Below are 15,801 nucleotides of genomic sequence, written 5' to 3' on the forward strand. Positions count from 1 at the left end.
AACTTTTGACCTGTCTGTCAAAGAAGGCTGAATGCAAACAAATCGTCTTCAGTGAGAAATTCTTTCTTTTCTCTCCAGAGTGGAAGAGGTCCTGCTGAGAAAGTGTCCACTGGTTATTACACCCATTTAAAACACAGGGACTGACCCCGTAGCAGGCTAAGTGGAAATTGACAAAGGGTATCGATTTGATTTAGAAGAATGGAACCTCTTGAGAGATTCAGCATCTTTACAGGGATCCTGCTTGGCTGAGTTCATTTGTGAAAGCTGTGCATTGATTGCAGTGCTCTTATTCCCATTTTTACTCTGTAAAACACCGAAACACTTTTGCTACTGCGTGTTATTCTTGAGAGTGACAGGAATTTAATTATAGTAACTAAATGTGACTACAATACAGATCTGAGTTCGTTATAATCATACATAAAAGTCAGATTTCACTCTTTTACCATCTTAGCAATGTATTATTTTTCCATTTCTTTTTCTGGTGTAATTATTGTTATTATTGCCTCCTGTTACCTTTGTAATCATATCTTACGTGATACTTTTGCTGGTCTGCTCAAACCAACATTGCACAGGATTAGAAAATGAAGAAGAATCATAAAGAATTAAAATAAAATAAAACTTTTATGTCAATATACTGATACAGACTGGTGCAAAAGTCTTGAGTCAACCCTAGTTTCTTTATAGTTCCCTATCTGAAAGTCTTAAAGCTATTCTTTGGCTGCTTTTTCACTCATTTTAGTCCAATCTTTGTACCTGAGCCAAAGTCATCTAACACTGACCTATCAATCATTCAATTATAAAAAAAAAGACACCTCACTCAAACTTATTCAAGAAGAGTAGGATCATCTTGAAATCTCAAATGCTCTTCATGAAACCTAGGGAACTATTCTTGAAGACTACCTATAGAAACAACAAGAAAGTCCGGGCTGTGATGATGAATAAAGGCGGTCATACCAAATATTCACTCTTAAAAACTCTGTTTTACCCTATATATTTTATTTCCAGGTATGTTTGCACGTTTCAATAATTCACGGCATCGATTTCTAATCGTTCTAACAAAATATAAAGAAATGAGGGTTGGCATGAGATTTTAGGACATTACTTTTTCACTTTTTCATTACTTTACTAGGCCGACACATCTGGGATCACTTTGACTTTTATGTGAATGAACTAAAACAAGTTTGACACCACTGCCTCATTAACAGGTCCAGTATTCTGTAAACAGAGAAAGTATTCAGTATTTAACTTAGACCAAGATTTTCTCTTATTTAATGCTGACAGTATTGAGGGTTTTAGTAAAGGCCAATTTTATTTATTTATTAACTAGTTTTAATCATTTTGGCCTGCGACATTCTTAATATAGCAGGTCTTGACTGTAATTTAGGATGACAGGAGCATCTTGTTTGTGCGTCTTTCAGATGCCTGCAAAAACAAAAAAGTTTCAATCAAAACCTGGAGCTCTGTCTAACTTATTGTCTTCTTGTAAACTTCTCACTAACTTTATTCATTCTTCAAACTCAGAGTGAAGAGCTAAATATGAAGCTTGCCTCAGGAGGCTGATGAACTCCTCTGACTCCTTGCTTAATTGGTTTTGCAAAATCTTGCCATTTGAGTGAAACACATTGTAACTGCTGTTGCCTGGCAGCAGAGGAAGGCACATCGAAGTCTCGTGGGATTACAGCTAAAGGGTGCGTGAATGCGACCCGAAGTTACCTGTTTTCAACCACCCAAATCCGAAAAAACACAAACACAACTCTCCCAACTGCCTCTGCGACTGATCCAAACACGCCGCTTTCCCTGTTTGCTTCACCGCCTTTGATGGCCTCTGAGTAACTTGGAGGAGCAGTTGGAAGAAGCCCCTTTGAAACCTCTTGGGTCAGCTTGTCATAATCACGCCTTCTCGCACTGACACAGACAGATGAGGAAAACCTTTGAAAATTTCTTTGTTCTCCACTGTCAGAGTCGACAACAGGGCATCCAGCAGACCAGGCCACGGCACAGCTTTCCTCGCAATCTGGAAGAAGGATCGCAGCCAATTTGAGGCCAAGTCAATCAGCACAGTATCAGAGGGAGTGCCTCACCGTGGTTGATAATCTCCCCGGAGAACATGCTCTTTTCAAGCCTTTGGTTCATTAACTCTCGAACCAGTTGCGGTCCAGCCTCGGCTCCTTTGTGTTGGGACGCGTGTGTGTTCTCATTAAAATCAAAGGATCCCGAACAATGGCGCCTACCACGGACCCCCATCAACCTGCCTCATCTGGAACAAGTGAAGCTGTTTCACTCCTTTATAAACCAGCACAAGTACAACCACAATGCCAAGTCATATTATGTCCTCCTCTGGATGTGAGAGAGAAAAAAAATACCACATTCATATTTAATTATTTAAAAGCAACATTTTTCAAATGTAAGCTTGGAGATATACAGCTTGTTGTTTAATTAGGGCATCAGACTATGCGCCCTATATACACTGCTCAAAAAAAAATTAAAAGGGACATTTTGAGAACAGAAGAAAAAAAATCATGCTGATATCTGTACTGGTTAGGACTGGGTAGTGCTTTAGGAATGAATGAATGCCACAGTGTGTAAGCAGAGTTGAAAACTATCAGCCTACAAAGTGAAAAAAAAACAAAAGTGATCACATAATTCGACCATCATTGATGCTGACAGCAGCCAAATGAAAAAGTGGTGGAATACAGTCAAAAAGTTCCTCAGAGGATGAATTATGAGTTTGTAATTCCCTGATTTTCACCATTTAGTCAAACGTTTTTTCTTGGCCTTTGCATTATTTAAACAGCAACAAGCTAACAATTGTGCCACTTAAAATTAATTGTAAGAGCACTGCTCTGATCCACTGCACTGTGGCCTTTTCAGCATCTCTTTTAGTGTCAAACACAAAGGTGTTTGTAGCAAATCCTATAAGTCCTGTAAGTTGCGAAGTGGGGTCTTTGTGGATCAAACTTGCTTTTCCAGCGTATCCAAGCAGTGGGGAATATGGAGGATAATAAACACTCTTAGAGCTCTTAGTCATGTTCTTCAGACTATCCCAGAACAGCATCTGCAGTGCAGCCTAGCAGATTATCCTGCAGCAAGACACCCCTTCCATAAGACAGTATTCATGGTCATGTAGACAGTAGGTATCAAGGTAATATACAAAAATCTCCCAGCAGAATATTGCACTGAGCCTTATTCTTGAAATACAGTCAGTGTGGACACTTGACTAGTATTTGTCTGCAGTCCCAAATGCTCTGCTCTGTTTTTACAACCTTTCCACAGGCTTGGCTTTCCTTGGACCGCATTTGGTACATCATACCAAAATAAGTGTTATATTACAGCATCTATCAGTGAGGTTTTTTTAACCACAACCATTCATTTATACTCCACAATGTATGCTTGCCCACCACTGAAAAAGCAAAAGGGCCTCTTTGGTTTGGTTTGTCTGTTCTTGGGTACTTGAGAAACACGGCAGTGCAACACAGTCGACTAAAAGAAGAGAACCTGTTCCCTCCTTAGAAAGAAAGGACTCATTCAGAGGTAAGAGTAACACAGTGATTCTCATTCTCAGGTGATTACAAACTAATAAAAATTTAACTGAATATTAAATTAATTTTCTGCCAATATATTCTTCTAAATTCTGCACACTGGACCAAAATAGCACTTGCCATTGCATGACCTCATAGAGATCAAATGGATGAAAACTCATATATTTTGGATAATTAAGGGGAATTCTAAATCTGTTCAATAGAACTGATCAAATTGACAGATTTTACAAGTTGCACAAATAAACAGATAAAGGAGATCTCGTGGTACATGTTTCAAAAGCTTTTATATTTGTCAGTCCCTCATGTTGTCCACTTAGTCAATTTGTCAATTAGTTTATTGTCAAAAGCTTGCATTTCACTTCAGTTGATTCAATATGCAGTCCCAACTCTTGATGCAGGCTTACTGACAGCACTAATTTCGCCCAAGGACAAAGATGAAGGCTGGTTCTCAAAGGAAAATCCTCGGTCACTTGTGTGCACCATGGAAATGCCAGCTGACAATGTGACCTCCCTCCATCTGCTTCTGATAACCACCACAGAATAAAGCACTGCATATCAATTACACATGCCAGTGTAACACCACAGAAAGGTTAAACATGGAATCTGCATGGTTGAAGAGATGGAAGATGAGGATGCAGATGAAAAGTCCCATCGCAGAAAACAGAAGGTATAGCACATTAAGCACATAAGGTTGTTCAGCACTTTAAATGCACTTTAAAATGTTTGGCTTCTGTTAAAACAAGTGCTTTCCTCTCTTGCAAATGTGTTGGAGATGAGGACTCAAAAGAGTCATACTAGTGCTTTCCTGGTGAAATACTGCCATCTGCAGGCAATACTGGAAGCAACTGTAGGATGAAGTGCAAAGGATGCAAGAACAACTGAAGACCAAAGACGGAAAGAAGTTTTTTTTTCTCAGTAATAAGAAAAAAAAATAATGTCATAAAACTGATTGATTTTGTGTTTGAACTCTTCATTTTCACGTGGAAAAATAAGTGTCCTTGTCCAGCTGGTCAATAATGGCCATCAGGCTTTAATTGCTGTGGTGTAATGCCACCACTAGAGGGCGAAAGTTGCTAATGAAGCCACCGGAAGTTGGTTTGTTGACATCTGTAGCAGATTCGCTGTTTCAGGCAGCTACAGGAATGAATGTGACTGACGCGCACGGCGGTGATCTGAGTCGAGGTCTGGAGGAGGTTCCCGTTTTATTTGAAGGACTGGCATTTCATACTTTTCAGGTAACGATACTTTAACTCGCTTTTCTCTCTATTTGAACACGTTTGAGCATTTCAAAACACTGCACCGATATTTTAGCCGCTATGTTTAGCTAGCTTAGTGTAAGGGTGGTTAAAATAGAAGTAGTTCTTGCCTATTAATGTGGTGACACTAAAACTTTAATTAAACGTGTTGTAAGTTAAGACAAACAGCAACGATACAGGCCAATTACTATTTTTCCTAGTGGTGTTTAGATTAATCATGGGACATCGGAATTTTTAATTAAACTTGGTGGGAACACAAAAAACATAACATAAAAAGCTTTTTAAAACATCTCAGATTAACTGTCCTGTGGATATGTAACTATAAATAAGTAGTACGTAGCTGTACAATATATGGACAAAGCCACTGGGCCAAAACCGCCTGGGCAACTTTTATACACTATGATCCTCAGCACTTAGTGACGTGGCCTGTCACTTAATGGCGTTAGTAAGTTCCTAAACCCTTGCACTTTGCAGCATCAACACTACTTACAGTTGATCATGGAATATCTTTAAAAGAAGAAATTTCAAGAACTGACGTGTTGCAATGATGGTATCCTGTTGCAATACCACACCGGAATTTATTGAGGTCTTTACAAAGACCCATTCATTCACAAATGTTTTTAACAGCAGACAGCATGGCTAGAAGCATGATTTTTATACACCTGTGGTCATGAGATTCAGATATTAAGAGGTAGTGTCCAATACTTTGGTCCGTATAACGTATTTTGGATGAGACACACACAAAAATATGCAAATATAATCAAAATGTGAGCACTAATATTCCCTCCATTTCTCAGAAACTCGTCCTTTTAGTTTTACGTCAATGCTCGAGCCTGTGCCAGCTGTCATAAAGGCACAGGTACAACATGAACGCATAAAATAGTGTTTTTAGTTTGCTGTAACAGGTAGCCACACACCATTATCCAAAAGTAGTCATTAGCAATTCTAATCGCTAATGCTGCCATCAGCTGTTTACTGGGTGGTTAATATTTTAACACCTTGCAATTATAACACTTCATTTCAGTCTTGACACAAATGAAAAACTAATGTTACTGTCTGTGTGTCTTGTTTAAACCGAAACTGCTGGAACTACATATTTTTTAATAATAAATAAAGGGCCAGTAATTACCAGGAGTGGAAGGAAAGTGTTTTGGTCAAAATGTAATGATTAAGCCATCGTTAACATTAGCTTTCAAAGTTGAGTTCAAGCTTCATATTCACCACGCATCATACGAACAGTTGTATTCAGCCAACATGAGTGTTTTTATTATGTTCTAATCATCAGAAAGCTCACAAGATGTCCGAGTGAAGTGCCAATCACCGTATGTGTAGGTTCTTACATTACACATTTATATAGTGTACATGCTTATTAGATGGAATTTGAATACATTTGTATTACACTGGAATTACTTCTACAATTCCCCTCCCCTAATATTGACTTTGTGGCCGTGGCCTCGATGACAGCTCAAACTGAGATCACAAATTAAAACTGACGTGCAGTGAGAGTGGACTTTGAATCACAGCCCCTCTCTCTACCTTCTGTTCATGCCCTGTGCAAACATGGACATAAAGTAGATGCATGCCAAAGAGATGTATGGTGGTGCTGCTCCAGGTCACCAGTGTAACTCTCATTTATATGATTTTGAGTGTTGATACCAATGTTATGTTATTTTAGAGTTTCAAAAAAGACTAATACTGTGTAAACGGATCAGCCAAACAAACAGAAACAATGCTGTAATTCATTAATGCCATTTAAAAGATGAGTATAAAAGTAACCGAGTGATCTAGAAAACCCTCAGTGTCAAAAACCTCCTAAAATCCTGGTGGTTTTTAGCACTTTTAAATGCAACACATTGTTTTACCAACAGATGGCAGCAAAGCATCACAGCCACATTACCAACACGCAGTACAAGAAATAACTGCCTCCTAAACTTCAACTCCTTACTCGTGATGCTCCAGAGGACATATTATGATTGTGTGTGTGGATGTGGTTGTTAATGGAGGTTGACAGTTTTCAGATACTTAAAAGTCTTGTATGCTTAAACAAACTGTCCAAAAAAAACAAAAGAATTTGATTACTATCTGTGGATTGTCTTCTTCATCTGTATTGTTTTACACAATTTCCACAAGTTGTTGTTTTTTTTGTTTTGTTTTTTAAATTGCAACGCTCATTGTATCTTTATGTTGTCTTTCAGTACTCTCCAGATAACGTTCAGGGGCCAGGATCCACTGAAGACCCCAGTGAAGTTACCCTTCCTGGATGCTCCTGCCTTTCCCACTCGTGCTGCATTGACAGCTGTTCCTGCCTGCAGACCCATGGCCAGACGTATGACAGCACAGGCACGCTGCTCAACCTCAACAGAACAGACTTGGGTTTCTGCTCACCTGTATTTGAGTGTAATGCCCTTTGCACCTGCAGTGACGATTGCTCTAACCGGGTGGTGCAGAGAGGGCTGCGGTTTAGGTTGCAAGTGTACAAAACCCGGGACAGGGGCTGGGGAGCCCGGACACTAGAGAAAATCTCACACGGGGCATTTGTATGTGAGTATGCAGGGGAGGTGATCAGTTTTGAGGAGGCCAGGCGCCGACAGCTTGCCCAGAGGTCTGAAGAAAATAATTACATTATCGCTGTAAGGGAGCACGCGGGCACGGGCTCCGTCACTGAGACGTTTGTGGACCCCGCCCAGGTGGGAAACGTGGGTCGCTTTCTCAACCACTCCTGCATGCCCAATCTGGTCATGGTGCCAGTGCGTGTGCACTCTGTAATTCCCAGATTGGCGCTGTTTGCTGGACGGGACATTGAAGCTCAGGAGGAGCTGACATTCGACTACTCAGGAGGATACAGTAACCAGCGTCCTGCAGAGCTGCTGCCCATGCAAAGCGATGCACAGGCCAGGAGGACAGATGGACTCCAGAAGAAAGTGTGTCGCTGTGGTTCCAACAACTGCACACAATTCCTTCCTCTGGATTTATCCATTCTCAGCTGAAATTATCATGAACATTGGGGAAAGATTACTGTAAAACAGAGACCTTCAGCTTTTCTTTTCTTTTGTTCTGATGCTTATTAATTCATGTCTTTGTGTTCTTAAAATCTTCATTAATTCAGCTGCTTGTTAGCACAAGACAACGCAGCATGTTGGTGGCTCCATGAACACAATGAGCTGGATGAGTCATGTCTGTGCCCATCTCTGCTTCCTTCCTGTTTGGTCCCCTGAGTGTCTGCTGACCTGCCACTGTCTTAATGCCGTCTCCCACTAACTGCGAGATGATGCAATGAAAACAAGAACAATTAGATTCTTGCTGACATTCTTATCTGTTCTTTCACTTGTATAATCTATTTCATGTATTAGGACAGGCTTGTTCCCAGGTGATTTACAGTCTTATAGTTATTGTCCTGTCCTGGCCCATTTCTCACACCATACATGATTCTGGAAGAAGTAGTGAAGTCATTTGCACTGGCAGGTGTGAAAGAATGATGTTTAATAGGTTTCCTTTTATAGTCACATAGGATCGAGATTGGAACCTCTGGTAGAGCTCAGTGCAAGTAAAGACGTGAGATGTTTTATTCCAAAAAGGAAAACTCACATAAAAGGTGATAATTGTCATTTGTCTCCATCTGCTTGACATGTCTCTGTTGTCGTTGTGCTACACAGCCACCTTTCATAGATATCCTCAGCTTCTCATCGCACTCAAACCTCAAGAGAAGTGGGACCAATTAAAAAGAGCCGCGGGGTATAGTTTATATAGAAACAGACCTTATTCCCCTGTCGGAGGGGGGGGCAAGGTGTCCCACTTAAGTGTGACCATTCTGAAATCAGAACCTTCTCTCAATCTGCCCCATTTCTAGTCTAGACCTGCTTTCATCTTATTAATATCCACATCTGGGTTAATTAGGATGGAGACCATGTTTCATCCAGAAATGGGACCAGTACTCCAGCCACAGTGGGGCTGAGAAAGACTAGCGGCAGTGGTGGTGGTGGTGGAAGGAGTGGCAGTCTTCTGTTAATTGGAGACCGCTGTCAAGTTGATTGGTTTTCGTGTCACCCAGTGGAGAAGCAAAGTGCCGTATCAACCTATATTCCTTCCTCTCTTAGGGTTACCTGGAATTCTTTCTGTTCGTTGAGCCTAATCTGATCCACGTTCAAACTTAAAGGAGTCATTTGGATTTCTAATATTTTTCTTCCAAAGAGTTGGATGAGAAGATCCCTTGCATCAGTCTGGACATTTGAAAAACACCCCAGCTTTAAAGCATTTTTAAAATGTGCTAAATTAAACTTTGGGTATTATAAAAAAAAATACACAACATGTCTGACACCTCCCCTGTCTGACTCCAGTAACACAGTACAAATGTCCAGTGTTATACAGCAGATGCTAACATGTAGCATGTAGTCAGAGATAGCCAGGCAAAGTGTCTGGATGCTGCTGAGCCTGTGGCCTTGGACTCAACATTAACAGAGAAATGCAGAACAGGAGTAATTGTGCATATGTAACATAAAAGAGAAGAGTGTACAAAGTTATACATCATATTATATATCATTTGTATAACTCGTGTGTGCAGCATCTGCTATGTCTTTAGTTTAAGGTCAAGTCCTTAGAATTCTTCTGGTCTTTTCTTTGTTTTGCCTTTGTGAAAAATTAGATTCCACTGTCAGTGCAAACAAAAAAAGACAAAAAACAAAAAAAAGAACAGAGTGTAAGAAGAAAAACAATCGGTCTTCAAAATCATGACTCATGTCATTTTATTTTGAGTCAATGTCCCTGGAATCCCCATGGCAACCGGCTGTGTGTACAGGCGGTGGTTTGGACAGCAGCGGTTGGTTCGGAGGTGCACGATGGATGAGCTCAAATCCTGGCTGCTACATGTATGGCTCCTTTCCAGGGTTGTCACCTAGCAACCAGCAGTTAATAATCACATGAGGTGAACTTCCCTACCAGACACCCTCCCAGCTCCCTCCACCAGTCGGGGGAAAAAAATAAGCCAAACATGCTTTACAGTGCCATGTCACTGTGGGACTGGATTTTGACCGTAGACTGCGGTCATTGTTTCTGCATGTGTGTGGTAGCGGCTTGAATCAGTGTTCAGGACAAATCAAGAAACTGGAATGTCCAAAAAATTCCACAATAGGATGACGTGCTGTTTCATACCAGTGTGACTAAAATGTACTCTTTTGGATCTTTTCGAGAATTTTTGGTATTTATTTTATGAAATGTTACTTGGATATCTGCATAAAGAACTTCTGCTAACATAACTTCAAAGTGAGACTGTGCAACCTTTGACAGTACACATTCTTTTTTGTAGCGGGTCATTCATAAATTAAATAGCTCTGAATACTAAAAACATGCACTACAGCTCTATATTGGGTTTCTATGTGGTGTCAGAATCCTAAATTGGGAAATTTAAGAACATGTCAAAATACAGCATTCAAGTTATTGCTGTGTAACTGAAATTAGTTAACCGACTCCAAGAATTTATTGCTGCGTTAGAATGGCGCAGATAAACATGTCATGGGTTATCGCTGAAGTAAAACAAAAAGCAAACACTGTAGCTGGGTAGATGGCATGTTTGTACCTTCCTGTTTATGATCTTTGTTATCTCAGAGTGCCTCATGATGATGGATTTAGTAACGGTTAATTCATCATAGAAATAAGTTTCATGTCTTTTCTGTAGAAAGTTCAGTGACAATTTTAACACTGTCTCTTTTGCAAAGGGTAAACAAGCAGTTAGTCACCATACTTAGCATTAGGACAGAAAATGGCTTCCCGCAATGCACTATTTCTTCTTCACTCATCTCTTTGTCACTCTGTGTTTATACAAAACTCTGCTCAGAATCAGAAAGGGTTTTATTGCCAAATGTTGAGCAGGTTTACAACATTAGGAAATTGCTGCGGTACTTAGTGCAAACATACTGTCATATAACGCTTAAATAAACATAAAAATAAGAATTAAAAGTGCTAACTAGATAGATATATATACATGAGTGCAGGTGATGATCAGTGCCAAACATGGAATGATGCAGTGAACACAGTGTAGGGTCATGTGTTAGGGGTGGGAACAGTCATATGGTTATTGTTCATGAGTCCAACAGCAGAGGGGAAGAAACTGTTCTTATGGCGAGAGGTTCTGGTGCAAATGGACCGGAGCCTCCTGCCTGAGGGGAGCAGGTCAAACAGACTGTGTCCAGGGTGAGAAGGGTCAGCTGAGATCCGAGCTGCACGCCCCAGTGTCCTGGAGGTGTACAGGTCCTGCAGAGATGGGAGTCTGCAGCCAATCACCTTCTCAGCAGAGCGCACAACACGCTGCAGTCTCTGTTTGTCCCTGATAGTGGCTCCAGCGTACCACACGGTGATGGAGGAGGTGAGGATGGACTCGATGATTGCAGTGTAGAACTGCATCATCGTCCGTGTTGGCAGGTTGAATTTCTTCAGCTGCCTCAGGAAGTACATCCTCTGCTGGGCTTTCTTAATCACGGAGGTGATGGTGGGCTCACACTTCAGGTCCTGGGTGATGGTGGTATCCAGGAAGCGGAATGAGTCCACAGAGGTGATGAGGGTGTCAGTCAGGATGATGGGGGGGAGTGGGGCTGTGTGCTTCCTGAAGTCCACAATAATCTCCACTGTCTTCTGGGCATTCAGCACCAGGTTGTTGTGGCTGCACCAGGACACCAGACGTTCAACCTCCCTCCTGTAGGCAGACTCATCCCCGTCCGAGATGAGTCCAATAACGGTGGTGTCATCTGCAAACTTGATTAGCTTGACAGACTGGTGGGTGGAGGTGCAGCAGTTGGTGTACAGGGAGAAGGGAGAATCATTAGTTATGTTTAATTCTTCGCTCCCTTCTTCCACGAGTCTTTTGTCCTGTCTCTCTCCCCTCACCCCCAACCATTCCCAGCTGATGCCCCTCCCTGAGCCTGGTTCTGCTGGAGGTTTCTTCCTGTTAAAAGTGAGTTTTTCCTTCCCACTGCTGCCAAGTGCTTGCCCATAAGTTGGGGTTTTCTCTCTGTTATTGTAGGGTCTCCACCTTACAGAATAAAGCAGCTTGAGGTGACTCATGCTGCGATTTGGCGCTATATAAATAGACTAGAATTGAACTCAGAGATGAATAGAAGAGTACAGTGCTGTCAGAGCACTCAGTCTTCCTTTAAGAACAATTCTTCATTCTTCTATATAATATGTCTGTTTTCATCATGACACCTCTGCTTCACTGCCCCCACTTTGATTTGGCCTGATAGGCTTTACCTAAATGTCTTGCCTGGTGTAGCTCGAAAGGACAAAAGATAAGGTACACCTTGATCCTTATGTGAGCAATGCATCACATTGATAAAGGAGCGAGACACTATTTAAGGGTGAATGAACAGTGGAGAAATTACAACTGGCAGTCCATTTGTTCAGAAGTGGGGCACCTCTCTGATGAGGGAGCAGATGTCCTTGTCTTGAATCCCGCAGCCAAATCAAGGGGAAAAGAAAAAATGACAGATATCTGCGGGGCCTCATATGTCAAAGGCATTTCAAATTCCAGTTTGGGACACATTTTAAAACTCTTGACTTTGTTGTTTCAGTGTTAAGAGAAGACATATTTTAATCTGCAGTCTCTTTCAACAACACGTCATTAATTCTAATGTGTTTTAAAGAACTTGACAACACCTGACTAGCTGTGCTCTCTCAGGTTGTAGCAGAACACATAAAACATTGGCCTTTGTGCTGACATAATTGTCGAATGTGTGAAATAAGTTGTTTTTTGTTCTCATTGAAGCCATCAGAGCAAAGTATCTCAACGTTCAATAGGACTGCTGGCTGCTCTTCTAAGGAGTCACAGTAGTTTTTTTCCTTCCCCCCCCCTGTCGTGCTCTGATCTAGCGGCGTAAATTGCAATTTGCAGTTTCACTTCAGTGTTAAAGGAAGGTAGCGTTAAAGAGGGTTTTCAACGTGGCTCCTCCCTTCACAGATGTGAAGTTAAATTTGGCCCAGGGCACCTGCAGCAAGCTCAGCAGGAAGTTCTGGAGCCCAAGAAGCACCCGCCTCCACAGCTGCACTCAGTACTGATCAGAACACCACATATGTGCATTTTTTCTACTCTTACATACAACAAGTTGTTAACCAGACCTGTCCTTTGGAGTGTATTATTACTTTAGGAAATGCTTCAGCGAAACGTCACACCATTATTAGTGTGACTTAAATTGAAGGGCGACTCTTGAAAGGATGGATATCAGTTTTAGAGAACCTGAAAATAACCGGTTTAATCACAACCTCACTTATGCCAAGGATTTCCACTGATATAATCACTGTCATTATTTTCCACTGCAATCACAAGCTTTGCTTAATGACCCGCTGTTTCACAGGTTTAAACGCTTGGTTGAGCAAGAGTGCGTGTCGGCATAAGACGACTCATCTGCAGGCTATTACACTTAAGGATATTTAAATCATGTGCAGCAGTTCACTGAAAAATATAAGCCCCAGTTCCATTATTGGTCTTGTCATATCTTTCCACCATATAACAGAGACTAAGTTTAGTAAGCTGCTACTTTATAGCATGCAGTGAAAGTGAAGCTGGAGTCCTCCCATCCTCCTGATCCTAATGATTACCCGTCTTTAAAACAGCTTATGGAACATGTTCTCCAGGTTAAATAAGTGACTTCAGACCACTGTCTCCTCCTCCAGATATTGTTTCCCTCAGTGGGACTGGGTCACACAGGAAACTCTGCTAACGTCCACCTGTGCACATCAGACGCCTGGGAGACATATGGATACGGAGTGTCATATTGATTATGCCGTAACCAAGGTGACGTGGTGAAGTGATCCTCTGGTCTGGGCACATTGCTTTTGAAGAGGAGACTCATCGGCCATGAAATATCCAAAGCACACTTCTATCTAGATGCTATCAGACTCACTGTTACATTTTTTTTTAAGAGTGAGTGGGTTACATTTGCTATAAATTGAATATAGATCCAGCACAAAATGATTTTTCTTATATGAAAAAAAAAATCACAAGGCCTAATTAGAAAATCTCTGCAGCTGGTCTAATCAGACTATTTCCATTGGGGATATGCAGGCCATTATACCAGCATAATTATCTGGTATTTTTAGGGAGGTAGATCTCTACTTTATGCCCCAGTGTCTTACTAATACCTGTTGTCTTACAGGCTATAAAATAGCTAGGATCTGTATTTCTTTACAGCTTTGAGATGAAAAAAAATCTCTTATCTTATCTCCTTCTGGTTAATTATATTCTCCTATTTCACTTCTTTTGCTGTCATTGGTCAACCACTAAGCACGTACAGGAAGCTTCCTCCGAGCAGCTTGCTTTCATGCATCGTTGGGGCTGCCAACTACCCTGCTTACCACTTGTCTGCATGTGGTTCTGTGTGTGCAATCTGACTAAAACTGAAGTACCATGTGTGGACTCGACTCCACGGGGGTGTGATGTCATTCACAGCCTGCATACGTCACGTACTGAAAAAGGCTGGGAGACCAGGAGAGGAAAGCAGATTGTTGTCTCTTTTCAGACTTTGCAAGAAGATCCTGTGCTCAGTTAGTGTGTTTTTACACCACATTTGTTTACGGCACATTTGTTTACGCCATCTGCCGCACAGTTGTGCATGTTGCATGCTGATATTGACTAAGCTATTGGTTTAGGAAGTCCAATAAAAATAATTTCCGTTGGGATTCAGAAGTAGTATTAAAAAAGCACCAGGAGTCAGCCAACCTAAAACAGAAATGAGCCTTTATAAGCTGATGCAACAAACTGAGAAACACAAAGCAAGAACCTGGTACAGGAACACTGGAGAGGCTACACAAAACAGGGTAAAGAAGGGACTAGTACATGCACACACATACACACTGGGTGACTGGTGATTAGGCATAGGTGGGAAATAAATACGTGAAGCTAAGACAGTGGGACAGGCAGTCATGGAGGATGGAAAGGAAGAAATAGTATCACAACAGGACACATAATAAAACATGCCGTCAAAGTAAAAACAGGAAATAACTAACTTCACTTCTTAGTGTTAGAAAATACCACTGCAAGAAAATCTCGAAACAAAACCAAACAAAGAAGTATAACAGGAACCATGACAGTGAAGTTCTACCAGTATTCTACATTTAGCTTGAAATTGCTAATAAGTCATTATCTGTGGTTCTTGCTCCCAGTGGCTTCATGCCTTGAGTGGTTTCCTGTCCCAGATCCACAACACCAATAAGAGAGTGATAGGGTTACAGAGCCCTCCTTTCCTCCTTTTTTCAACACTGTAGAGCTGATGTGGACTTGGGAACTTAACGTTATAACAGTGAACACTCTGTCACCAAGAAATGATCTAAACTGAGCTGTTGCCTTTTAATATATCTTTTCCTCAATTTCCCCTATTTTGCTTGTATACCATCATTTCTGATGAATGCGGGGCTTGGTTTCGCAAGCGTGGCCCACACAGGGCCTATCAGAGGCTCAGAAGAGAATACTACCAGCCATTGTGCCTACACATTGCTGCAAAGGGAAGGCCTGGAATCTGCATGAGAATACTCGCTGTAACACATGCACAATGATGAGTCTCACAATCTCTGCTCCCACACAGATGGTCGCTGCATTTTGTCATCCCACTGTCTCCTTTGCACTCCCAGCATGCAGATGTTGTATTTGCTAATTTGATAGTCATTTGTAAATTTAGTGCATCTCCGTCAGCTACGAGATGAATCACCCGTCCTTCCAACCAATCTTGGGTTCTTGTCCACGACCCTTAAATTACACGAGAGATCAAGCTGTCTCCACACCTATCCTGCCTCATATCTATCTATACCGCGGAGTCTGTTGTGTTCATGCATCCTATGTGTGAGTGTGTGTGTGTCTTCCTGGAGCACGTGACTTCTTCACGTTAAAGGAGGCTACTAGAATTAAAACGCTGACCAAAGGAACCCAGAGAATAAAGAGGGCACTGTGTTAACCAAGCTACAAATCAAGCCATTTCTGACATCGTTTTCTGCAATTCACAAAACACAGCAGCAGTTGTATCCAGTTTTAT

At 41.4% G+C, this 15,801-nt stretch overlaps 1 protein-coding gene across 1 annotated transcript; it reads left to right on the top strand.

Moving 5' to 3' along the window:
• The first annotated feature begins 4,617 nt into the window (after positions 1–4,617).
• On the top strand, positions 4,618–10,145 carry setmar (SET domain and mariner transposase fusion gene). The gene is made up of 2 exons (XM_004567386.3): positions 4,618–4,774; positions 6,991–10,145. Exons 1-2 carry the CDS (start codon positions 4,682–4,684, stop codon positions 7,780–7,782), a joined length of 885 nt encoding a protein of 294 aa, XP_004567443.2. The 5' UTR covers positions 4,618–4,681; the 3' UTR covers positions 7,783–10,145.
• Positions 10,146–15,801: the final 5,656 nt, after the last annotated feature.

The sequence above is a fragment of the Maylandia zebra genome, linkage group LG5, assembly GCF_041146795.1.
Source record: "Maylandia zebra isolate NMK-2024a linkage group LG5, Mzebra_GT3a, whole genome shotgun sequence".
Taxonomy (NCBI): domain Eukaryota; kingdom Metazoa; phylum Chordata; class Actinopteri; order Cichliformes; family Cichlidae; genus Maylandia; species Maylandia zebra.